Source organism: Cyrtonyx montezumae, unplaced genomic scaffold (genome assembly GCF_038088225.1).
Source record: "Cyrtonyx montezumae isolate F1298 unplaced genomic scaffold, pur_monq_1.0 scaffold_15, whole genome shotgun sequence".
NCBI lineage: Eukaryota > Metazoa > Chordata > Aves > Galliformes > Odontophoridae > Cyrtonyx > Cyrtonyx montezumae.
The window spans coordinates 801,745-824,049 of record NW_027071881.1 but is presented as its reverse complement, the minus strand read 5'-3'; the positions used below and the strand labels follow the sequence as shown (position 1 = coordinate 824,049).

The 22,305-nt window shown below is 57.4% G+C and overlaps 3 protein-coding genes across 4 annotated transcripts; 1 reads left to right on the top strand and 2 right to left on the bottom strand.

The window, feature by feature from the left end:
• Positions 1-551: 551 nt before the first annotated feature.
• POM121 (POM121 transmembrane nucleoporin) lies at positions 552-9,875 on the top strand. The gene is made up of 13 exons (XM_065731668.1): positions 552-826; positions 903-1,094; positions 1,208-1,372; positions 2,773-2,853; positions 3,171-3,342; positions 4,075-4,166; positions 4,990-5,060; positions 5,772-5,896; positions 6,292-6,394; positions 6,707-6,883; positions 7,165-8,868; positions 9,427-9,555; positions 9,731-9,875. Exons 1-13 carry the CDS (start codon positions 552-554, stop codon positions 9,823-9,825), a joined length of 3,381 nt encoding a protein of 1,126 aa, XP_065587740.1. The 3' UTR covers positions 9,826-9,875.
• A 2,626-nt stretch (positions 9,876-12,501) lies between these two features.
• Positions 12,502-15,526, bottom strand: NSUN5 (NOP2/Sun RNA methyltransferase 5). Of its 2 annotated transcripts, none has more exons than XM_065731695.1 (10): positions 15,434-15,526; positions 15,216-15,338; positions 14,961-15,135; positions 14,783-14,895; positions 14,466-14,522; positions 13,888-14,003; positions 13,521-13,699; positions 13,224-13,428; positions 12,972-13,124; positions 12,502-12,843 (listed from the first exon to the last, which is right to left on the bottom strand). In XM_065731695.1, the coding sequence occupies exons 1-10, from the start codon at positions 15,524-15,526 to the stop codon at positions 12,735-12,737; spliced, it is 1,323 nt and encodes a 440-aa protein (XP_065587767.1). In that variant the 3' UTR covers positions 12,502-12,734. The 2 variants fall into 2 exon arrangements, with proteins under 2 accessions (XP_065587767.1, XP_065587766.1); XM_065731694.1 differs by having other exon boundaries at positions 14,466-14,604; positions 14,787-14,895.
• A 257-nt stretch (positions 15,527-15,783) lies between these two features.
• Positions 15,784-21,869, bottom strand: TRIM50 (tripartite motif containing 50). Its single transcript, XM_065731666.1, has 7 exons — positions 21,543-21,869; positions 19,436-19,860; positions 18,491-18,586; positions 17,435-17,665; positions 17,075-17,097; positions 16,662-16,786; positions 15,784-16,414 (listed from the first exon to the last, which is right to left on the bottom strand). Exons 2-7 carry the CDS (start codon positions 19,838-19,840, stop codon positions 15,816-15,818), a joined length of 1,479 nt encoding a protein of 492 aa, XP_065587738.1. The 5' UTR covers positions 19,841-19,860; positions 21,543-21,869; the 3' UTR covers positions 15,784-15,815.
• Positions 21,870-22,305: the final 436 nt, after the last annotated feature.

Genomic DNA, 22,305 nt, shown 5'->3' with positions numbered 1-22,305 from the left:
GAGTGGTGGTGGGGGGGGGGACACGGGGCTCGACGCCGTTCTTTCTTTTGTGACTCGGCCGTGCGTGGGGCGGGAGCATCCCGCAGCACGTGGCTGGCGGCGGGGACGAGCGCGATGCTGCAGGATTCTTTGTCATTGTATGATAACGCCGTGCGGTTTCGATTTTTAAATAAAGCCTTCGGCCCAGCGTGCTTGCGCCAGGAGATGTGCGGGTGGGGGCGGGCCGAGGGGCCGGGCAGTGCCGCGGGGCTCCCCCCGACCTCCGCGTCCCGGCCCCGACACTCTGGGAATACCGAGGCCTGAGGGGGCAAGGCGCCGCGGGAACGGGACGGAGCGGGGCGAGGACGGCTGTAAGGTTTCGCAGGTGGGGCGGGCACGCGGAGCGCAGCCAGGACCGAGCCGCGGCACCGGGAGCGCGCAATAGAGCGCGGCCACGAGGCGAGGGGCGCAGCCTCGCCCTGTGTGTAGGCCGCGCCCCTCCCGGAGGCCACGCCCCCACGCGCGGTGCATGCCGGGGTGCCGCTGCTGGCGGGCGGGGGGCGCGGCGCGGGATGGCGGGGCCCGTGCCGGGCTCGGGGCCCTGGGCGCGGCGCGGTGCGGCGCTGGCGGTGCTGGTTCTGGCCGTAGCTGCGGCCCTGTCCTGCCTGGTACTGCGGGGAGCGCTGCTGGGCGCGGCGGCTCTGGGCGCGGCGGGGGCCTGGTGTGCCATGAGGCCCGGCCCGCCCGCGCCCCACGCGCCCGCCAAAATCTCCGCCAACGGGAGCCCGGCCGCCCCTTTGGGCCGCTCCGCGAGGGCCGCTCCGCGCCGCCCGGGCTTGGGGCCGGGGTAAGCGGGGCTGCGGGCGGGTGGGGCTCCTTTGGGGCGCCGTGGGGGCCGGCGCTGAACGCTCCGTGTCCCGCAGCACCCCGCCGCAGGCCCTGCGCCGCCGCTACCCGCTGCCGCTGTCCCGGAGCGCCGTGCCGGGCGCGCTGCCCGTCGTCCGCTGGGACAGCTGTGTCCGGAGGAGCTCCGCGTGGACGCGTCGCGCCGGCCCGGCCCGCAGCCCCGTCACCGTGCGCATCGGCCGGCCGGGAGGATCCGCCTGCAGCCCCACGTGAGTGTGGAGCGGGAGCACCGCGGGTCGGCCCCGGGTTTCGGCGCACCGGGCTCTCCTGCGGCCGCTCCTTCCCTCACCCCGCGTTGAGTATTCCCCTTTCCCTACCCCAGGCTGGAGCGGCTCCTCTCGCCCGCCGCCCTCCTGCCCAGCAGCAGCCCGGACCCGTGTGCGAAGGAGACGGTGCTGGATGCCATCAGGAAGAACAGGAAGAGAGCAGTGGAGGAGGAGGAGAAGCAGGAGCAGGCGCTGGGTAACGATCATGAGAGCAAGAGAAGGTAATGAGCCGGCAGTGCGCTGCCTGTGTGTTAGGCAGGTCGAAATGGGTCTGGCTCTTCCATGGCAGTGGATGCTGTGTGTCCCACTGCTGTTCACCCCGTTGCCCAGCCGGGGCCTAGGTCCTTTTGGTGCTCCTCCTTTTTGAACTCAGAGGGATGTGTTTTTTCTCTGTCTGGATGCATCTGTGGGTCAGGTGTGTTCCCGACTGTGCTGGGGATGGAGAGGCATGGAGGTGGCTCAGGGGGATGCCTGGCAAGGAGGCACTGGAGGGAGGTGGCTGCTGTCCCCATGTGGTCTGTGGGCTTTAGGGGAACTGTTCTTGTCAGGGCACCTGAAGTTCTTCCTGTCAGGGATTGCTGCTGTTCCTGAATGTTAGGGTTCCAGGTGCTTTAAAAGTTCAGCGTGCTTCCTGTGCTGTAACCAGCAAGAGCAGGGAAAGGCAAAAGGGACAGCAAGGCTTTTGTTTCCATTAGTCAAAGACAGTGATTTCCAGCTCTGAGCTACAAGAGAGAAGGGTGCAGTGCACATTAGGAAGGATGGATGTACGTCCTGGATGCTGAGCTCTGCTGCAGTCTGTGTGACTGTTCGTGCAATGTGTTGCCTTGGTTCTCTGCTCCCTGAACTCTCACCTTTGCTTGGTGTGTCAGACCCACAGGAGCTGAGCTGGATGATGCAGGGTGGGTGCACAAGCTTTTTTTTCTTTTGTCCAACATGCCAGTATCTGAGTCTGTGACAAAAGCCAATCATTTTGAAGGCACTGACAACTGGCCAGCATGAAGAATGCTTGTAGGTAGAAAACCTGTAATGTCTGAGGGTAGAAGGGAGCCCGCATCAGCTGGAGAGCACTGGGTCACATGTACAGTGAGGTCAGGTCGCTTGGGGCTGGAGGGGACCTGGGCTAAGTGACAGGGCTGGCCTGACACCTCCAGCACAGCATAATGACAGGACTTGTGAGGCTTCCAGGTTTTGTTCTAGCAAAGGAAGACTCAAACCATCCAGGGTGCTGGCTAGGAAGGGGTAAGAGACCTGAGCTACAAAATAATTCATTCCAAAAATGTGCTGCTCAGCCTCTCTGAAATGTTTCAGCTTTAAATAACAGATTTGAACAAAGATTTTGTTAAATCAAAACTACTCAGCACAGCAGGCAGCTGATAGAGCTGCTGGAGCTTGGGGGGGGAAGCAACTGGGGTTGAGAATCAGTGACACAGGGCTGGGTGGGGAGAAAATCTGCAGGACTTGGATGGTGGAAACCTTTTTCCTGGCTGTTAGGTGGCAGAAGAGCAGGGTGTGTGCTCTCCCGGTGCTAAGCCTGCATGGACAGGCTCCTGTGGCTGGGCTGGGAGCGCATCCTCCTCCCTGCTGCCTCCTTCTGTCTCAGCTTCTGCCCTCTCTCCTGCAGGCGCCATGATAGCAGTGGAAGTGGGCAGTCGGCGTTTGAGCCCCTGGTTGCCAATGGTGCCTCTGCCTCTCTCATACCCAAGTAAGTGCCTGTTGGGCCAAAAGCAGTTGATGTTAGCTGAGGGATGAGTATGAAAGCCTGCAGGCACTGGGCAAGGTGCTAGTGGAGCTCAGTTTCCGCAAAGGGCAGTGGTGGCCATACCTCGTGGCATCACCCAGAACTGTGCTAAGTGGGTGCATGCAGGCTGGGGGCCACGGGGCTGTGCTGCTGTGGGGACCTCTTCCTGGGCTGTGTGCTGTGAAAAAAGAGCTGCATTGCTCCCTCGATGTGCCCTGCTATGAAAATGCCCACAGGTAGTGTGGTGGGGAAATGCTGAAATCTTCTTCAACATTCTGCAGGCCTGGCTCTCTGAAGAGGGGCCTTGCTTTGAACTGCCCCGATGACTGCTCAAACAAGAGGTCACGCACCTCCTCCATGAGCCCCCACAATAAAACATACACTGGTGGAATCTCCAGCTCCTCCCGCAATGCCATCGCCAGCTCCTACAGCTCCAGCCAGGGCATCGTGCAGGTAGGAAGCACTCCCAAGGGCACTGCTGTGGCCGTGTGTGGTACACAGCAGCTCGACCCTCTGGGACCACAGTGTGACTCAAACCCAGTACCAGTGTCAGTGCAGGGGGGTGATATTGGTGTGACAAGATCCAAGAAAAAGGAGAGAGGCAAAAATAATCCCTTTGATGCACTGCCACCTTTTCAGCTGGAGTCAGTACAGGTCACAGCCGTGTGTTCCTGCTCTGACCCAGCTCCCTTTGACAGCTGGAGAGCTATAGCAAAACACTGCTTGAATGGGCAGGCCCGTGGGTATGATGGTGGGACATCACTGTGGCTAGTAGAGCCGTGCTGTCTCTGTGGAATAATAGCGTGGAAGAAGCCTTGGGAAGGGTGAGTTTCTTGGAGTGGAATCTGTCCTCTGGCAGGGACAGGTGACAACACCTGAGTGCACCAGGCAGCACTGCCCGCGCTGCACAGTGGCCACAGCTGTCCCTGACTGGCAGCGTCTTCCTTCTTGGCCATTGAGGCCCAGAGGCTGCTTCCTCTCAGTTTCAATTTGGTGTGGGCAAACCCTGCAGTGCTCTGCAGACTGTGGAGGGGAGCGTGGTGGAGATGGAGGGAAAGTGAGGCTGTGAGCGAATTGGGCACTGTCCTGGAAGAGGGGTTTTCAGCGTTAAAAGAGAGCAGGAGAGAGGGACGCAATCCTTCCTCCCTGTCTGTGCACTGAATCACTGCTTTCTCTGGGTTGCAGCTGTGCAAGAGGAGTGGTATGAGCGTGTCCCCACTGTCCAGCCCTGCGTCCTCGCGTCCCCAGACACCAGAGTGGCCTCTCAAGAAAGCCAGGTAACCAGCCCACTGTGCCAGCTGGGAGGAGGGCAGGTTCCTCTGTCCCACCAGGACTGTTTCTGAAACACTGACCGCTGGTGGCCCACTGGTGTGGTGGTCCCATTGGTTTGCACTAATTCAGGTCCCTGCCACCTTGTCACACTGCTGTCCTGGGGGAGTGCTGGAGCAGCAGCACTGCACTGCCCACATCCCTGCCCCGCTCTGGGACTTGGTTAGAGATGAAGTGTTGAGAGGTTACCACAGAGGTGCTGTTTTGCTGTGGCATTGCTGTGGTCTGGGTTCCACGAGCCACCAGAACTCGGAAGGAAGAAGGTTTTGGTTATTACTGTCTCCTCAAAGGTGATTCACAGGAGCTACACAAAATATGTGAAATCGGATTGCATTCTGGGGCTTGTCTTGGAGTGTAAGCCATTGTGCTTCTCTGTCCTGGCTCAGAGAACTTGGCTTCGCTAGGAAAAGCTTCAGTCAGAACCAAAAATGACACAGCCTTATGCACTGAAAGGAGAGGAGCCTGTGAGAGATGGCATTTCCTGTTCAAAACTGCTGGTTGCTACCCTGAGGCTGATCTGTCCTGCAGAGCACTGAGGCTGTGCAGACTGCTACCAAGCTGTGGGCTTGGGGGGAGAAGCAGCTCTCTGTCTTCAGCTGCTCTTGGGCTTGTGCAGGAAGTGCAGGGCTGTGCCCTGCTGTCTCAGGGTCTGCTGAAGGGCTGCTTTCTGGGCCAAGGTTGCTGGTGGGACTCCTTTGCGTGTTTGGCCTCCTAGGTTATGGGGCTGCATCTATGGTTTGACTGTTAACTGACTTTCTCCCACGGGTACAGGGAGGAGGAGCTGCATTGCTGCAACACTTCCACCCCAGTAAAATCAGACAAGGAGCTGCAGACAGAGAAAGGTGAGCATAAGCTGACACCAGTTCAGTGTGGGGTTGGGTGGGCATTAGTGTATACAAGAATCAGGGTGAGACATCTCTTAGGTCTGCAGGTAGGATTGGCTTGAAATGCCACCTGGCAGCTTGGGGTGTGCTGGTGCAGGGGTAGTTCTGTTGTCCTGAATGGATTTCCAGGTGATGAGCAAGGGATGCTGTGTGCTAGCAGATGTATGGAAGCTGGCTTGCAAGGGGAGCCCCTTGGCTGGACCAGGTCCTAGTGTCAGCCTCAGGGCAAGGTGTGCCCTGCTATAAGCAGCACCCTGATCAGATTCCAGGCTGAGCCTGTTCAGGGCTTTCTCAGCCAAAAAAAAAACAAGGGCATCCTGTGTCCATCACAACTAGCTGCCCAGGTCCTGTGTCACCGCGCTTGATGTGGCTCGTGTAGTCTGCCTGGTTTGTTATTCCAGTAGGTAGACTGCAATGGCTGTCTGTGGAGGTGGGGAAGGAATTACTGCCCTGCTGAAGGCTGGCAGGCTTTTCTTCCAGGCTGCCCCAGGATGTGCTGTAGACAGCTGCTCTTCAGGTTCTTACAGCCTTGTCCTCAGCTTAAAGCTGTACCCCTGGCTCTGCCCTCAGACTGGGTCATCCAAACAAGAGTTGGAAGGGACAGCCCTCCTGCTACAAGCCAGTCTGTTCCTCTGCCCAGAGTTGGCTCTGACTTGTCTCCTTTAGCAGTGGTGGAGACATCTGCACGGAGGAAGTGCGATTCCCTGAGCTCACCGACTGCATTGTGGAGCAGTGGAAAGCGCAAACGGGAGATCCAGTTGCTGTCATCTCACCAGGGGGAGCAGCTGGTGCTGGTACGTTGCTGTCTCGCAACCCCTTTTGCCCTCCTCTGGCAATAGAATGTGCTCACTGCAATTTCTGCAGGGCTGGGGGGAGACTGACCTGCCTGCCCTCAGGAAGGAAGCCCTGTCCTTGGCGGAGTGGGAAGTGACGCTATCCCCAGCCCCAGTGTCTGGTGGGCTGTGTGTGATTGTGCCGCCTGCTGCCGGACCAGGTAATGGCCTGGGGAAGGCCGTGCCCTCAGCGCCAAGCCGGGGTCTTGCGGAGTGGGGACCAGAGCTCCACAGTGGCGTGCTGCAGCAGAACCAGCTGCTTCATGGGTCTTGCGACGGCCAGCCTTCACCACATGTTCAGAGAAGCTCTGCCGGCTTCCCTGAGAAGGAGCTAAGCTGCTGCTCTCTCTTGGCAGCCCCCACCACCTCAGCTGGGCTACTCCATCACATCAGAGGACTTGGATGCAGAGAAGGCAGCAGTGATGCAGAGGTTCAACAAAGTCTTGGAGGATAAAGCTGGTAAGGGCTGTGGGCACCTGTGGGGCCAGGAGGGGGCGGGGAGGGGTAGGAACCCAGGGAGGAGGCTGACTGGCAGTGGGGCATCTGTTGCACAGACCAGGGGTTGCTCCCGGGTGAGTCCTGTCTGGTCCTTGGGTCTGAGGATGGTCAGAGCCTTCAGGCTGATAGTGGTTGTGTCCCAGAGGATGGTTGCTGAGGGCCCCCAGAGCTGTGGGATTTTGATGCAGTTTTCCTCCTTCTGGGGAAGCTCTGCTAATGAGTGGTCTCCCACAGCAAGTTTACAGATGCTTATTTCTTGCTTCCTTCTGTTAGATCCAGTCCCCAGCACCACTGCAGAAAGCACACCTGTGTCCAGACCATTGGCATTTACAGTGACCACAGGCACCTCCTCAGCTGCTGTGTCAACAGCTCCTGTCCCAGCCAGCAGCAACTTGCTCCTGGACAGCCTGAAGAAGATGCAGAGCAGCCAGGCTGCACCTGTGACAGCAGGTGAGGAGGAAGGGGTCAACAGAAGGGACTGTGGCAGAGCAAGCTTAGGCTTAACAGCAGCTCTGCATTCCCTCTGGGGAAGGCAGGCTGGAAGATTGCTGTTTAAATTGCTCTGAACCTGGAGGGTTAGTTGGGGGATGCAGACAGTGGTCCTGGTGTGAGCTGTGGAAGTCTGGGGGGTTGGATCTCTGGGAACATTTCCAGAACCAGTGTCTGCCTGGCAGAAAAGCTCTCTATATTTACTCCTTGTGCCTTAAAAAAAAAAGTCTTCACCTTTCCAGACTCCACTGGAGCTGCAATAGCATTCCAGGCATCTTCATCAGCGTCACAGCTGCCTGCTCCTGCCGTGTCACTGGAGTCAAGTTCTCTACCTGCAGCCTCTGCTGACACCAAACCTGCATCTGCTGACACCAAACCTGCATCTGCTGACACCAAACCTGCATCTGCTGACACCAAACCTGCATCTGCTGACACCAAACCTGCTCCTGCCCTTTCTGTCTCCCCTCCCTCGGGGACACAGCCTTCCAGCAGCGTGGCACCTCCTGTGACTGTAGAGCTGGGCCCAACCCCCAGCAAACCCCCCTCTGTGCCGAAGCCGAACATCCTTTTTGGGGCACCAGCCACCCCTCCTGCCAGCCAGCCAGCAGTGACCACAGCTGCTGCGGTGCCCACCACGACCCCTGTCTTCAAACCCATCTTTGGTGCTTTGCCGAAAAGCGAGAGCGTGTCACCGAGTACAGCAGCCATCTCTGCTGCAGTCACCACATCCGTGAGCTCAGTCCCTTCTTCGACGCCTTCCACCACCACTGTGTTCAAGCCCATCTTTGGCAGTGTGACAGCGGCTTCATCTCCAGCGAAGGTTTCTCCTTTTGCCTTCAAACCGTTGTCACAGGCAGCTTCAGCTGCAGAAGTGCCAGCAGCCTCCACAGCCACGCTGGTGGGATTCACAGCTCTGCCGAAAGGCATCTTCACCACTGCAGCTACGACCGCCACCACGCTCAACTCCTCCACAGATGCCACCATTAAACCAGTGTTCAGCTTTGGACTCGCCCCGCCTGCCTCCACCAGCACCAGCCTGACAGTGGCTGCCACTGCAGCCACTAGCACATCACAGCCCTTCACGTTTGGTGGCCTGGCCAGCTCTTCCACAAGCACAGAAGCTAGCTTTGCTGCCCCAGGGCCAGTGTTCCAGTTTGGAAAGCCCACTCCATCCACTGCCGCTGCCACCACCAGCGTCTCAGGAGGCCCTGCGTTTGGCCAAGCACCTGCAAGCTCAACGGCGCCTACCACTACTGTGGGCTTCAGCATGTTTGGGAGCACCACACTGATGTCTTCTGCCCCAGCCACCACAGGCCAACCAGCTCTGACGTTTGGCTCCTCCAGTTCAGCTTTTGGCAGTAGTTTCAGCACGAGTGCGAAGCCGCTGCCTTACTCAGGGGCAGCGAGCCAGCCCACGTTCAGTGCTGGTGCTGTGGTGAGCCAGCTGTCCACCAGCAAGCCCGCTGCAGGCCCTGTCAGCTTTACCCCCCAGTTCAGTTTTGGGGTGCCCACGGCCCAGTCCACCACTCAGCCAGCATTTGGCAGCAGTGCTCCGCCAACCTTTGGCACCAGCAGCACTCAGGCGGCGTTCGGGACCACATCGGTTTTCTCCTTTGGAACGGCCTCCTCTACCACAGCCAGCTTCGGTTCCGGCACCCAGACCACGAGCAGCAGCGCTGGCACTGCTGTCTTCGGCATGACACCGTCTCCTTTCACCTTCGGGGCAGCCACCCAGCCAGGCCACTCTGCCGGTGCCTTTGGGCTCAGCACACCCACCCTGAGCGGTGGCTCACCTGCTGTGCCCTTCAGCTTTGGGGCTGGGCAGAGCGGAGCTGCTGCGCCGTTTGGTTCTTCCCTGGCACAGAGCACGTTGGGAACGCCGAGCCAGAGTGCCCCATTTGCCTTCACTGTGCCCAGCACATCTGACACCAAGCCCGTGTTTGGAGGTGAGCTGCTTTCTGTCCCAGCCTTGCTGAGCTCCAGAGGCTCTGCAGCCCTTGAGGGGTGGCACTCACAGAGCACGTGCCCTTGGCAGTGGAGGGGAAGGATCCGTAGCCAGTCCAGTGCTTCTTGGCCCTTCTAAGTGTGCCAGGCCTCTGCTGAACCCAGCTGATTTCTCTCCTGCATGAGAAATCAGTCTTGCTGATATTTGAAAGCAATTAGGGATTTCCTAGTGTGCAGAACCCTTTGCAGCTGGTGAGTGCAGTTCTCCTTTCTGACTCCAGGGCATTACCCCACAGAAACATCTCACCTCCCATGGAGTTGCAGCCCACGTACATGGAAACTTTTGGTCTAGGAAAATTGAAATCTTTTAACCTTCCCCCATTGTAGGATAGCACAGGGATTATGATGAGAAAGCCAGAGTTTCTTTGGGGAAGAGGCTGTGCCTGGTGGGGATGCTTGGCCAGTCCTGGGGGGGAATGGGTGCATCCTAGTGCCTGATGGTACTGCTGGCATCCAGAGGCTGTGCTCAGCCCCACTTACAGTGGTTTCTTGCTTTCCAGGAACACCTGCCCCCACTTTTGGGCAGAGCGCACCCATCCCAGGAACAGTGGGGAGTGGCAGCAGCAGCCTTTCCTTCGGGACACCCAGTGCTCCTGCCTCGGGCTTCCCAGGAGTCGGCCCTTCCTTTGGTAAGGGCTCGGGTGGGCTGGTGGGTTGTGGTGAGAGAGCAGCGGGCTGGGCTGCAGGAGCTGACTGTGATGCAGTTTCCTGCAACAGGTTACCTCGAGGACGCTGCAGAGCCTAGCTCTTCACTTCCCCTTCTGCCAGGCTGTGCTGTGACCTGTGCCTCCTTTCTGCTTCCAGGTCCATCGGCCCCAGCGTTTTCCATCGGGGCGGGATCCAGGACCGGTGCTCGGCAGCGGCTGCAGGCACGGCGACAGCACACCCGCAAAAAGTAATCTGGGGCTCAGGGTCCCACTGCCACTGTGTGAGGAGCAGGGTGTGTTGCCAGGGGCTCTGGTGCTGGGCTGTTCCGTGATGGGTGCCAGCTGGGACAGGATAAACCAAACTCTTTTTACTTGAACAGTTCCACAGCCAAGGCTGGATGAACTGCTGTACATATCCACCGTGTTTCCTCCCTGACTTTGTTTTGCCATGTTCCATAATGTATAAATTTTCCCTGTTGCTTCCTATAGATGTTCTGAGCCTGCTGCCCATCACCCCCTGGCATGGCACCAGCATGTCCACGCTCAGAGCCTGAGGCTGCTGTGACCACACTGTCACAGTTCTCAGCTGCGGGATGCGGTCTTCACCAGGCCCAGGAATCTTTCCCCACTGTTGAATCTCATGGTCTGGTGAAGGCGTTCCCTCTGCTTGGAGCTGTTGGTTGCCATCTCTGCAGAGCATAGTCCTGTGTTAGTGCCCAGCCACATGAGCATGGCTGTCCTGCTGTCCCAGGGGGTGATGCAGCTGTGGGTGGGGTCTGAGCCCACCCTCACAACTTCTCAGCTCCTGCCAAGCCTGTGGCTGAGGTGTGGGGCGTGGAGCAGGCAGCTCTGTGTGCTGATCCACGTCTCCACTGGGCTCCCTCCACCCGCTCTCTTAAAGCCCTGTCTGTTCTGCTTTGATTGTGTTCCTATTGTAATGCACTCATTGAATCGAGTTTGGAGGAAGAACTGAACCGTGTGCGTGGCGGCATGTTGGTTATGCCGGATTTGCTGTTTGGAGTTATTTTTGGGGTGCCTGTCCCTTCGTGGGGGATGCACCCTGGCTAATTGGATGTTGACAGTAGCATCACTGCATGGCTGCTCATGCTGGGTGAGTTCTGTCCTTTTGTTGTGACTGAAAGAAAGGCAGCTGGGGCAGGGGCCTGGCTCCTGCAGCCTCTTCTCTTCCTGGACCCCTTCTCCTGGGCTGGAGCCGTGTTACCACCTCAGGCTCCTTTGGTACCTCTGATGGAAGGAGCTGGTGGGTTTGCCCCCTCCCCTGACTGGAATCAATCTTTGAGCTCATCCCCCTCCATTAGTTCTTATGAGCTCTGAGGAGCTGCGGTGCTGCCCCTGTGCCCCTCACCCCTGGGATCTCTGGAGAAGAGACAGTTGGGGCTCAGGTCCCTGTGGCAGAAAGCTGTGCCTGCAGCTCCCCTCTGCCTCCAGTAATGCCTGGCTGCCAGGTTTTTTACTCTCCGAGCCGTGTGAGTGTGTGTGTCTGCTGAAGACTAAACTAAAAAGGAAAAAAAATATTTAAACATTTTTTAACAAAATAAGAATTTATTTTTATATTTAAGCTAAATTGCCTTTGAATTCCTTCAAGCTTGGTTCAGAGAGGTGCAGATGCTGCAGCGCTGTTGGTAGTTTCCCTGTTCTGTTCCACCCCGGGGCAGTGGCTGTGCACTGGGACACAGCTGTGCAGGGGAAACGTGGCTGTGTCCTGGGGCTGGTGCTGCGTGCTCCTCCCAGGCTGTAACAACATGTCCTCGTTTCTCAAAGGTTATGTATGTGGTTGTTGTGAATAAACTTTTTTTTTATTCTGAAGCTGAGGAGCAGGAGCTTTCGCGTGGCTGGGGACTGATGAGTGGTTCTTGTGGCTGGCAGGAACGAGGTACCCCCCTGCTGGGAGAGGAGGGCTGAGGGCACAGCTGCAGGCTGCTGCATCTCCTGGGGCTGCTCAGAGCAGCTGGAATGGGGCTGTCCTTGGCTCTCTGCAAAGAGCTGAAGGGATGTAGGAGCCTGCTGCAGGGCAGCCCCAGCATGGCTGGGAAGTACTGAAGGAGCCAGTCTGGGTGCACGTGCCCTTAAGGTTGTGTGAACGCAGTTAAGGCGCTCAGGGGCTGGCAGGCTGCTTGGCCTCACTGGGGCAGGGTCTGCCCCTTAATCTCCCTCCTTAGGGCTCCAGGTAGAACCAGCTTGCAGAGTGGGGTGACAAGCAGGAAGTGAAGTTGAGAGCACCCTTGGGGCAGTGACTGCTGGCTCTGCCCTTCTCTGGGCTGCCTCTAGCAAGAGCAGAGCTCCAGCACACCCCCAGGCCTCAGCAGGGCCAGGCCTTGAGCCAGGCTCTCCTCTCCCCACTGCTTGGGCTGAAGCATGGGAATGGCAAAGCTGGGTTCTTGCTCAAAACTGGAGGCTTAGACCACTCCTGGTGTGGCTGGTAAGGATTTAGAGTGAACATGCAATGTTTTTCTCCTTGCTTCTTGTGTCACCAATTTAAAATGACTGTTCATATCTGGCTTGCTTTTGTTTGAGGGCTAGACACTGTGGCTGTACATTACTTGGGATAAGTAATGTTTTCCAGCTCCCTCTGCTTTGCACAGTGCTTCACTCCTTCAAACACGCAGGGTGCTGCAGGGGCACAGAATTGCTTCACGTCCCCCCCAGCACCGTGGCTGTGTCTGTCACTCAGCTGTCAGCCTAAAGGCCACACAGAGGGGCAGGTGTGCACTGCACACGCAGACCAGAGAATGCCCCCAAAGGACCATTAATAGTTTATCACTGCACATCAAAAGCTTTTTCTGAAACCCCAGATAAAGGTGGGGTTCTTAGGGACTACGAAGTACTATAATGCTGTTACTCCACCTGGAGCAATCCAGCACCAGAAGATACAGAAACAACGTCACTGTTGGAATTCCTACACCATGTCTGGTTCTGGGGCCACCCCTATGGCAGCAGGAAGTTTCCTTTGCCTGTGTGTGAAGCAGGGGGCACCAGCACTGCTGCTCAGGACTGGATCAGGGAGTACAGCAGCTCACCAAGCCAGCAACTGGTGCAGAGCTTTATTTCTGTTACTCAGCACAAGGGCCACAGTGCAGCCCAGCACTGGAAGAACAGCCCCCACCAGTCCCAGCAAGGGGCTGCATGCTCCTAGAATTATTTCATGCCTTCACACGTTGCTTTTTCCTCCTCTTCTTCTTGGGAGGTGCTGCTCCTGGCTCCATTCCCTCTTCTTGCTGTAGGTTCTCTTCTGTGCCTGCAGGCAGGGAGCTGCACACAAGAGCAACAGTTTGAGTGGTTCATGCCACCTCCAAAACTCCACAGCCCCCTCACCAAGAAGACAATGCATTCTGGGCACCCAGGCAGCCCTGGGCCCATGTCCCTCCTATCTCCTGCACCTGGGGAGAGCAGCTTCTTCCCCACAGCGCTCCAGAATGGCCACGAAGAAGCCCTGCGTGAGTGTATCCACAGGAGAGGCACGGAGGCAGCACTCAGCCCCTGGGAAGGTAGCAAGCCCTCGGCAGGGCCAGGATGGGAACGCACTCACCAGCCTGCAGAGGGGTCAAGGGACAGTGCTGAGCCCAGCAGCAACACACAGAACTATCACAAGTAATACTCCCCGGGGCCTGATCCTCCCCAGACAGGGGCACCTGAAGGCCGATCCCTGCTCCCGCAGCACTGCGTGTACCACATCCTCATTCTCCTCCCGGTGCACTGAGCAGGTAGAGTAGGCCAGGCGCTGCACCGCCGGGAAGCGAAGTGCGTGGCTCAAAACCTTGCGCTGGAAGCCCGCCAGCGCCTGCAGCCGCTCCGCGCTCGGGGCAGCCTCCTCCAGTGGCAGCCGGGCCACCATCCCTGCAGGGACAGCAGCCGTTGCCCATGGGTCCACCCAAGGAGAACCCAGCTGAAGCCACTAGCAGATGAGGTGGCCAAAGCTCCCACGTTACCTGAGCCGCTGCACGACGGGTCCAGGAGGATATATTTCACTTTGCTGTACTTGGGATCGTGGGGATCGACTGTCAGGAAGTCCTGCTGAGCCAGCTTGCAGCTGGTGATCCCTGCCCGCATCAGCATGGTGTTCATGGTAGCCAGGCGCTTGGTGTCCAGATCAAAGGCAAATATATGCCTGAAAAAGAGCTCAGTGCCCAAGGTGTGTGAACACCCTGCACAGCCCAAAGGCTGTGCAAGCTGCTCAGATGCATCCACAGCCCCAGCATGCATCTGCAGCTCTTCCTACCTCAGCCCTTCAACCTCCTCAGAACTGGGCCACCCACAGTCTGCTGTGGCCCTGCCACATGGCAGCCCTGCACTCACCCCTTGTTCTTCAGTATGGCAGCCAGGTGGCTGGTCTTGTTCCCAGGGGCAGCACAGGCATCAATCACATGGGAGCCGGCAGCAGGACTGAGGAGGAAGGCTGGCAGACAGCTGGCCTGCAGAAGGACAGGGCACCAAGAAAGGCGTGGGCTAATGGCAGCTTCTGCAGCAGTCCTCTTTGGGACCCCCACATCCTCTTTGGGACACAGCAAATGCTATGGACTCACATGCATGAACTGAACCCAGATCTGCTGCTGCCCACCACCCACTCCCAGCTCTGGGGCTGGAGGCTCTTCCCAAATGGTGGAAGCAACATTGCATGACCACAGCCCAGCTCCCTGCAGAGAGTTCCTACAGTGCGTGCCACAGTCATCTACCCCTCACCTACAGGCTATGAAAGCAAAGCTGAGTGGGATCCCCACAGCCTCAGCCTACGCATAGCTTCTGCTTAAGCTACAAGTAAACACCGCAACAAAACAGCCCCAAATCCAGATCCTGGCATGTAGGAAAAGGTTGAGCACCCACTCCTGTCAGTGGCCGCCCCCCACACTGCAACCTCCTGCTCCCCAGCTGCCAACCTTGTCCTGCAGGATGATGTGTCCTGACGTATAGAGCCGGTTGTCATGGAAGTCCGTCTGTGGAGGGAAAACCAGCAGCTCCGGGAGGTGAAGATCCAATATGAACTTCTTCCCGGAAAGGGTCCTCAGCTCTTCCAAACTGCCCACATGGATAAGAGATGAGCACAGCTCAACCTTACCACACTCAGCACCAGAGCACAGATGCAGAACCCCCCCCATCCCACACCTCTGCCCCACTCTAGCACCAGGCAGCGCCCAGAAGCAGAAAGCAGGAGCATGCCAATGGACACCCCCAGTCCCATCCCTCTGCCACTCACCCACCTGCCCGCCTTGCCCAGGAAGGAGTAGCCCTGGCGCTTGAAGAACTCCACCACGTCATCCACGCACGTTTTCAGCACGTTCACCCGGACATAGCGTGGCACCTGAGTGGCTGCGTGGCGCGGGGTCAGTACCGGCCCCGCCGCGGTGGGCATCGCCCGGCCCACAGCCGCTCACCTGGCGGCCCGGCTCCGGGCGCCGGCTGCAGGAGGTCCTCGTCGCGGCTCACCCCGCGCCGCACCTTCAGCCGAGCCAGCTCGGCCTGCAGCCGCGCGCGGTGCCGCCGGACCAGCGCCTTCCAGCGGCCGCCGCACTTGAGGCCCTTGCCGAAGAGCAGATCGTACACCAGCACCTGCGAAAGGCGGTGAGCGCCCATCGCCCGGGGAGCGCCGCGGCCCTGCAGCCCGACCCCGCCGCGGTCCCGGCCCTCACCTTAGCCAGCGGCGGCGGCAGTTTCTTCTCGACGCGCAGCAGCGCGGCTCCGTCCAGCAGCGCGTCCAGCACCGGGCCGTAGCGCAGCGTCTCGGCCACCAGCGCGTACAGCTGCCGGGCGTGCTACGGGGCGGGGAGCCGGGCGTTCAGCACCGGCACCACCACCGCCGCCGCCCCCTCCCCAGACCGCTCCCCCGGGCCCTGACCCCGCTGCGCACCGGGAAGCCGCTGCCGTACACCAGGCTCTTGAGGCCTCCCTCGCCGCGCTCCAGCCCGCTCAGCACGGCGGCGGCAGCGCTGTACAGCGCCATAGCGCCACGTGCGCGCTGAAAACTACGTCACTTCCGCCTAGCGCCCCGCCCCCCGGCCACCCTCGGCCCGCCTTCCGTCTGACCGCGCGCGCTGTGGCCCCGCCCCCACCCCGCGCCGCGCGAGCGTTCACATCAGCGCGGCCCGGGCAGCGTGACACCGGCTTTATTCAGGACGCGGGGACGGCGGCACGGGGCTCAGCGCTGGGAGCTCTGCTGGGAGGGACAGGGGAAGGGCTGGGCTGGGCTGGGCACCAAGCTTCGGGGCTGGGAAGGGCCGCGGTGCTGAGCCCTACAGCTTGGTGGGCTCCTCCGCCGCGGGGACCCCCTGGGAGTGCCGGCCGGCAGCGGGCGCAGGCAGGATGATGGGAGGAGAGAAGGGCCCTCGCTCCGGCCAGCACAGGTCCACGATGGGGTAGAGCTGGCCCTGGAACTCCGCTTGGAAGGTGTAGATGGGACTGAGCTCGTCGGGGCTATCGGCGTTGTAAAAGGTGAGCTCGCCCTTCTCGTAGTGCAGGTAGATCCCGATGCGCTGCGGTCGCGCGCTCAGCGGCAGCGTAGCCCGTGGGGTGCTGAAGGCCTCGTAGACTTTCCCTTCCTTGAGGCCGATGAGCCACACGCCGTTCTCGGGTGACTTGCTGAGCTTCCCTTTGCGGCTCACCGTGCCCTTGATGACGCCCACGCGCCAGTGGTTCCTGGTGCCCACAATCACCTCCCAGTAGTGCTGGCCGCAGGAGAAGCCCTTGCAGGTGAGGATGCAGTTGCTGGAGTCAAAACGCTTGGGGTTGCTGTCGCGGCGCTGAAACAGCCCACACTGCACCACCGTGTCACCCTTGAAGAGTTCCAGCAGGGGATGTGCTGTCACTGGGTCCAGTTTCAGCATCTCTGGAGCTGAAAGGAAAGCAGACAGACTCCAGGCATGCTGCTGGGCATGCTGCTGAAACTGAGCAGACTGCTCAGACACCAGAGTAAGCGCTGCCAGCATGAGATGTTGGCCCGGCTGTTGCTCCTCGAGCTCTGCTAGGGGTGAGCAGGGCAGAGGCCAGGACAGTGTGATGCTGGCTGGGCAGCCTGTCCCGGCAGCACATGCTGCTGAAGCCATAGCAGCCAGTGCAGTGCCAACTGGGGAAGCTGGTACCTGGCAGGACATGGCGGTGCAGCCGCTTCCACACAGTCATCTTGATGTCATCTTGATGGAAACAAGGCTTGAAGGATATGGGACTAAAGGGACCATCAGCTGGGTGTAGGCTTGGAAGCTCTGCCCTGAAAAAACAAGGGCAGCAATGACAAAGGTTGATGGGAGCAGTGTGTGTTCTTTTCTCACCTTCTGCTGTGTGTGACGGAGCCGCTGGTGTCTCTGCAGCTGCCTTTGCCCTCTTCTGGGGTTGCCTGCATGGCTCTGGCTGTGGCTCTCCATCACAGCAGCAATGCCCACAGAAGTGAGCAGGGCAGTGTGCCCACACCAGGCTACCCCAGCAATGCTGAGGTGTTCACTGGCCTAGTTAATGCTGTTCCCATTGGTGCTGTGTACTGCTGCGTCCCATCACTCACCTGAACTGGTAGGAACTGTATTTCTGGAAAAGACAAGAAAAAGTTAGTCAGTGGTGGTAGACTGATACAACAGCAGCTCCTCTGCACGGTCACAGCTCCATACATCCATGTCCTGGGCCAGAGAGGCCAGGGCTCTCCTCTCCTGGGAGATGTATTCTGATGGACAGCTCTCTGCCATCTGGGGAAGCCTAGGCTGAACAGAAGGCACCTACATCTCACACTTTCTGGTGCACTAGCTATGTTTGGCAAGGGTTCTCACTGCCCAGAGAAGGGCCAAGGGCTGTGAGCTGTGGGCTGAGGGTGGGAGAACTGGCTGACCCTCACCACCTTCCTGAGGCAGTCACCAGTGAGCACACTCACACGAATGAAATCAAGCTGGCTTTCATTGCTGATTGTCTCCAGAATGCTCTGTATGTCCTTCAGCCTCTGCAGGGCATCTGATGTCTGCTTGACCTGGGACTCAATGGAGGTGATGAGCTGGGCTGCCTTCCCCTCCACGCTCTTCAGGAAGGTGGCCTTCTCCTCATCGATGTACCTGTGCAGCTCCTCAAACTCCTTCCGGATCACCCACTTGAAGACATCTGCCTCATTCTGGAGGGAGACAGCAAATGGCTCTGCAGGACTGCCTTGCTACATTTTTTTTCACTCACTTTCTAGTTTCAGAGATGCCACCAGCAAATTCTATGTGCTCCACCATGCTGCCCTCCATTTGTCTGACAAATAAAGGGCAGCTCTTCTGAGAGGCAGGATATAATTTCAGCCTGCTGTTCTCAGCACCATGGCACCCTCAAACACCTCTCTCCACCAAGATTTTGTCTTGATGTCCCAACTCGCTTCATTAGAGCCTTGAAAGAGCTTTTGGATTCCTTTGCTACCAGGGAACAACCTGTGTCCTCCGTGAAGTTGGGAGAAGCACAGCTTCGGTTTCATTTGGCTTCTAAGGAGCCCAATTCAGAAGCTCAAGCCTCAAAAAGGAATACTGAGAGGTCCCTTTGAGATGTCTACTGCATGGAAAACGGACACAGAGCCAAATGAACTGTGAATTCGCTGTGAAACTCTCAGCATTCTGACTGGGAAGCCTGCTCTGAGCAAGGTGTTCTTCATGTGTTCTCGTCTCCAAGGACATGTGGTCAAACAGGCTCCTGCCAGGACACTCAGTGAGGTTACATCACCCCTTTGGAAAACCCCTCCAGATTTGCGTCCAGAGAGGGCTACATAATCCATCCTGAAAATAGGGCTATTTTAATCACCAGTATTCCTGGAGAACAAGAATCTCAGGGAACAGTCCTGCCTACTGTGCTAGGGAAGGGAGAAAAGAAGAAGAGGAATAGAAGGAGGTGAGCTGAAGAGACCTAGGAGCAGAAATTGCTCCAAGGGTTGTGTGGGAAGCAGTCTCCCTTCGCATGTGGAACTCACCGCAATGCGGATTTTATTGTTGATGAGCTTGCTGAACTGTTCATCCAGGTTCCTCTTGCACCGGTGGACATCAGTTAGCAGCATAGACAGCTCCTCCTAGGAAGGCAACAGCTGTCAGGAGGAGGAACCTTGTGGCATCCTACTTGATTGTGGGTTCTGCCCCTGTGCCTGCCAGCCCCTTAAGAATCCCTGAGAAGCCACGCTCTCCTAAATTTCTGAGTTGTCTTGGTTTCTGCATGTGCCGATCTTTGGTCTGATTTGGGGTTGTCACAGTTTAGAGAGTGCTCAGAGTGCAGCCCTGAGCTGGGTGCTGCTGGCCAAGTACTCTTGCCAGGAGCACTACAGCTCCACTCCACATCTAGCACCCCATGAAAACAACACTCTAGGTGAGCGGCTGCAGCCAGCACCAAGTCTGCCACACTTTGTCAGTGCTGATCCTGGAGCCTGCTTCAGGCATGCGCATTCCTGGTGCCTCCTGCTCTTATCACCTTGGTGTCAGGAGCTGAGGGGAACCTGTGCTTTTCCATTCCTTAGGCTTTCATGTGATGTTGGGCAGGGGACACGGACTGTTTACTCTGCCAGGCTGGTACTCCTGTTTTCCTCCCCTCCTGCCCTCCGGTGTCACCTTACTTCAGCCCTTACCTCCAGACTCCTTTTGATGGTATTTGTAAACCATCTTGAAAGGCCTACTCCCACTGTGGCTCAACCACCAAAAACACGTCCCCTTGGCCAGGGACATGCTTGGACTGAGAAATGGCTGGCCCCAGCCCAGAGTCCCTGCCCCACACGTGCCTGTGCTATAGGACCATACTGCCCACACTGGCACCTATCTCAGCCTGTTTCTTAAAGGAGAGGAGATGTTAGTACTGCCACACTCGGGGCTGGGACTGATACAGACATCCTAACCCTTGCCTCAGGGAGACCTCTCCCCCCCTGCCTGCCAACCTTCATCCGGCTGTATGCTGTGGAGATAGGGGTGATCTTGTGCTGCTGATGGCTGCCAATGGTGCCGCACAACCCACAGATCACCTCTCGGTCAGCCTCGCAGAAGAGGCTCAGCGGATTGTGGTGCATTGGGCAGGACTCTGGGGTGGACTCTGCCTCGCCCCGGGTCTGCAGTGCCTCAATTATCCGGGCCAGCGTGACGTTGGGTGGTGAAGCACTGCAGTCCACGGATTTGCGGCACACAGGACACAGGAACTGTTCGTCCAGCTCTCCGGACAGTGACAGCACACAGGACTTGCAGTAGGAATGTCCACACTGCAGCATCAGGGGCTCCTTGAAGACCTCCAAGCAGATGGGGCAGAGCAGCTGGTCTTCCAGATCATCGATGCTCATCTTCCGAGCCATGCTGCCACCTTCCAGCAGCCCTAATGCAAAGAGCAAGGCAAACACAGATGAGCAAAAACAGAGCTCAGCACTTGGGGAAATGAAGAGATACCTCAAATGCCTTCATGCCTCACAAGCAGTTCAGACAGTTGTAAGCTCATCATTAGGCTCCACAGAGAGCGTGAGATGCTTGTTTTAATCTGGAGTGGATTTGGGTTCTGAGATGTAAGTGATCAGGCCTGCTGGCTCCACCTGCAATGGCAGAAACCACCACCAAGCTGTTCCTCATCTGGAACCTTTCTTTGCCTGTCACCTGTGTCAGACTGTAACCCATTACAAGGGGGATCTGCCTGCATGCCAGGACTTGGCAGGGCTGGAGACAGAGCCAACAGGGATCTTTGCTGAGAAGTTCTAGCATTAATCCTGGCCTGTATGAATTTGTACAGATCTGCTTGGCTCATTGTCTCAGCCCCTGCATGTCCTCAGGAGGACTGGCATTAGCTTAAGTGATGCATGTGAGCAAAAGCAGAATGAAATCACAAAAAGTATCTGCAAGACAAGGAGAGAAACTACACAATACAACTTTAAAAGTTAATTTTGACTGATATAAAGGTTGGGAGTTTAAGCCAAGTGTGTAGGCCTGTGACTACAGTTTACCCTCTTGAAACTCAATATGGTTTCTGATCACCAGTGTTCCATACTCCAGGCCAGCACCCAGAAGAGACACAAGCCAAAATCCCCGTATCTCCCACCAGCCTTACAGCCACATGCAGCCATTCCATTTATAAAAAAGACAGGGATCTCTTGGAAAGAGTCCAGCAGAGGGCCACAAAGATGGGGAAGGGCCTGGAGGATCTCCCCTATGAAGAAAGGTTAAGTGAACTGGGTCTGTTTAGCCTTGAGAAAAGAAGACTGAGAGGGGACCCGATCCAGGTTGATAAATAACTGAGGTGTGGGGGACAAAGTGGCGAGGCCAGACTCTTTTCAGCAGTGTGTGGAGACAGGACAGGGGGAACGGACAGAAACTGCAGCACAGGAGGTTCTGCACAAATGTGTGCAAGACCTTCTTTACGGTGAGGGTGAGGAGCACTGGCACAGGCTGCACAGGGAGGTGTGGGGTCTCCTTCTCTGGAGATATTCAAGACCTGCCTGGACGCCTACCTGTGCGACCTGGAGTAGGGAACTGCTTTGTCAGGGGGGTTGGACTCGATGATCTCTTGAGATCCCTTCCAACCTCTATGATTCTATGATTCCATTTAAGAATTATATGGTTCATGCAGCACTGGCTTCCATGCAGCATTGTTGGGACATGACTACTAAGATCTAGAGCCCCATGGGCTCTGCTGCAGCCCAGACATCATCACCCAGACAAGCAGCAATGGGTGGCCCAGCCCTGGAGGTGACCCTGCTCTAACTGTGACAATCTGACAGCATGTGCATGTCTGTTCAGGACAGGCTGGCAGAGAGCACAAGTCAGTGCCTTTGTGGTCTCCCTGCTCACATGGAAGTAAACCTGAAGCCAAAGACTTGGTAATCTCCCCAGGGAAAAAGGAAGCTGTAAGCTGAGCTGAGCTTTTATCAGGCAATGCATACAGGAGCTCAACAGAAAATCAAGAAAAGCACCCTTGTCAGCCACCCCCAGGAGTCTGCTTGGAGGAACCAGCTTTAGCTGCTCCCACTGCTTGCAAAGAAACCCCATTAGGTCCGACTCGCCACCACTCACGTGCCCTGTGCCGCCTCCTCGCTGACCTGCCTCTGCTTTTCCTGGCACACCACACCTGATGGATAGGACTTGGCTTCTTCTGACCAAGCTGAAGAGTTCAACCTCGTCAGAAGGGCAGACGTGGCAAGCAGTGGGGTCGGTGGCCCCTCAGTGGGATGAGAAGCAGTGCTGGCCACCTGGTGACTGCCCCACTGTGTCTTCAATGTTGAGGACGCTGCTCCTGCTTGCCAAGTGCTGCAGGGTCACCGGCAGCACACGGAGCAGTGAGGCACCAAGTCCTCCTGTATTGCAGCCTGGGCTGTGACGATGGTACCACACCTCCTTCTGGCCTCCTGAAAGGCTCCAGTGGCCTGGGCACCAGTACAAACACACATCATATGACTACAGAACCTTGATAAGAGATGAAGGTGTTTGCCTGGCTGAGGGGTGGTTTCGACGACTCCCACTCTGGTTTCAGTCATCCACACAGCTTGGATCAGTGGAAACATTTGCACTAGAATGCTTTGTTATCAGCTAAAACTCTTCTCTGGTTAAAAGAGTGGGGTTTTTTTTGTTTGTTGTTTTGTTTGTTTGGTTGGGGTTTTTTGTTTGTTTGTTTGTTTACTTGTTTGGCTAGAACTACTTCACTCTTTTGGGGAAGACAGAAGACCCATAGTCATACAGTCACAGAATTGCAGGGGTTGGAAAGGACCTTTGGAGCTCCCCAAGTCCCCTAAAGCAGTTCCCTGCAGTACATTGCACAGGAAGGTATCCAGTCTTCAAC

What these genes read in the sequence shown, in the direction of transcription:
- POM121 (XM_065731668.1), top strand. Translation starts at nt 552, where the DNA reads ATGGCGGGGCCCGTGCCGGGCTCGGGGCCCTGGGCGCGGCGCGGTGCG. An exon ending in TCTGCCTCTCTCATACCCAA is followed by an intron (nt 2,854 to 3,170) that starts GTAAGTGCCTGT and finishes AACATTCTGCAG; the next exon opens with GCCTGGCTCTCTGAAGAGGG. An exon ending in TGGCCTCTCAAGAAAGCCAG is followed by an intron (nt 4,167 to 4,989) that starts GTAACCAGCCCA and finishes CCACGGGTACAG; the next exon opens with GGAGGAGGAGCTGCATTGCT.
- NSUN5 (XM_065731694.1), bottom strand. Translation starts at nt 15,526, where the DNA reads ATGGCGCTGTACAGCGCTGCCGCCGCCGTGCTGAGCGGGCTGGAGCGC. An exon ending in TGTACGGCAGCGGCTTCCCG is followed by an intron (nt 15,339 to 15,433) that starts GTGCGCAGCGGG and finishes CCCGCCCCGTAG; the next exon opens with CACGCCCGGCAGCTGTACGC. An exon ending in ACATCATCCTGCAGGACAAG is followed by an intron (nt 14,004 to 14,465) that starts GTTGGCAGCTGG and finishes GTCCTTCTGCAG; the next exon opens with GCCAGCTGTCTGCCAGCCTT.
- TRIM50 (XM_065731666.1), bottom strand. Translation starts at nt 19,840, where the DNA reads ATGGCTCGGAAGATGAGCATCGATGATCTGGAAGACCAGCTGCTCTGC. An exon ending in ACAATAAAATCCGCATTGCG is followed by an intron (nt 17,666 to 18,490) that starts GTGAGTTCCACA and finishes GTCTCCCTCCAG; the next exon opens with AATGAGGCAGATGTCTTCAA. An exon ending in GCACCGCCATGTCCTGCCAG is followed by an intron (nt 16,415 to 16,661) that starts GTACCAGCTTCC and finishes CTTTCCTTTCAG; the next exon opens with CTCCAGAGATGCTGAAACTG.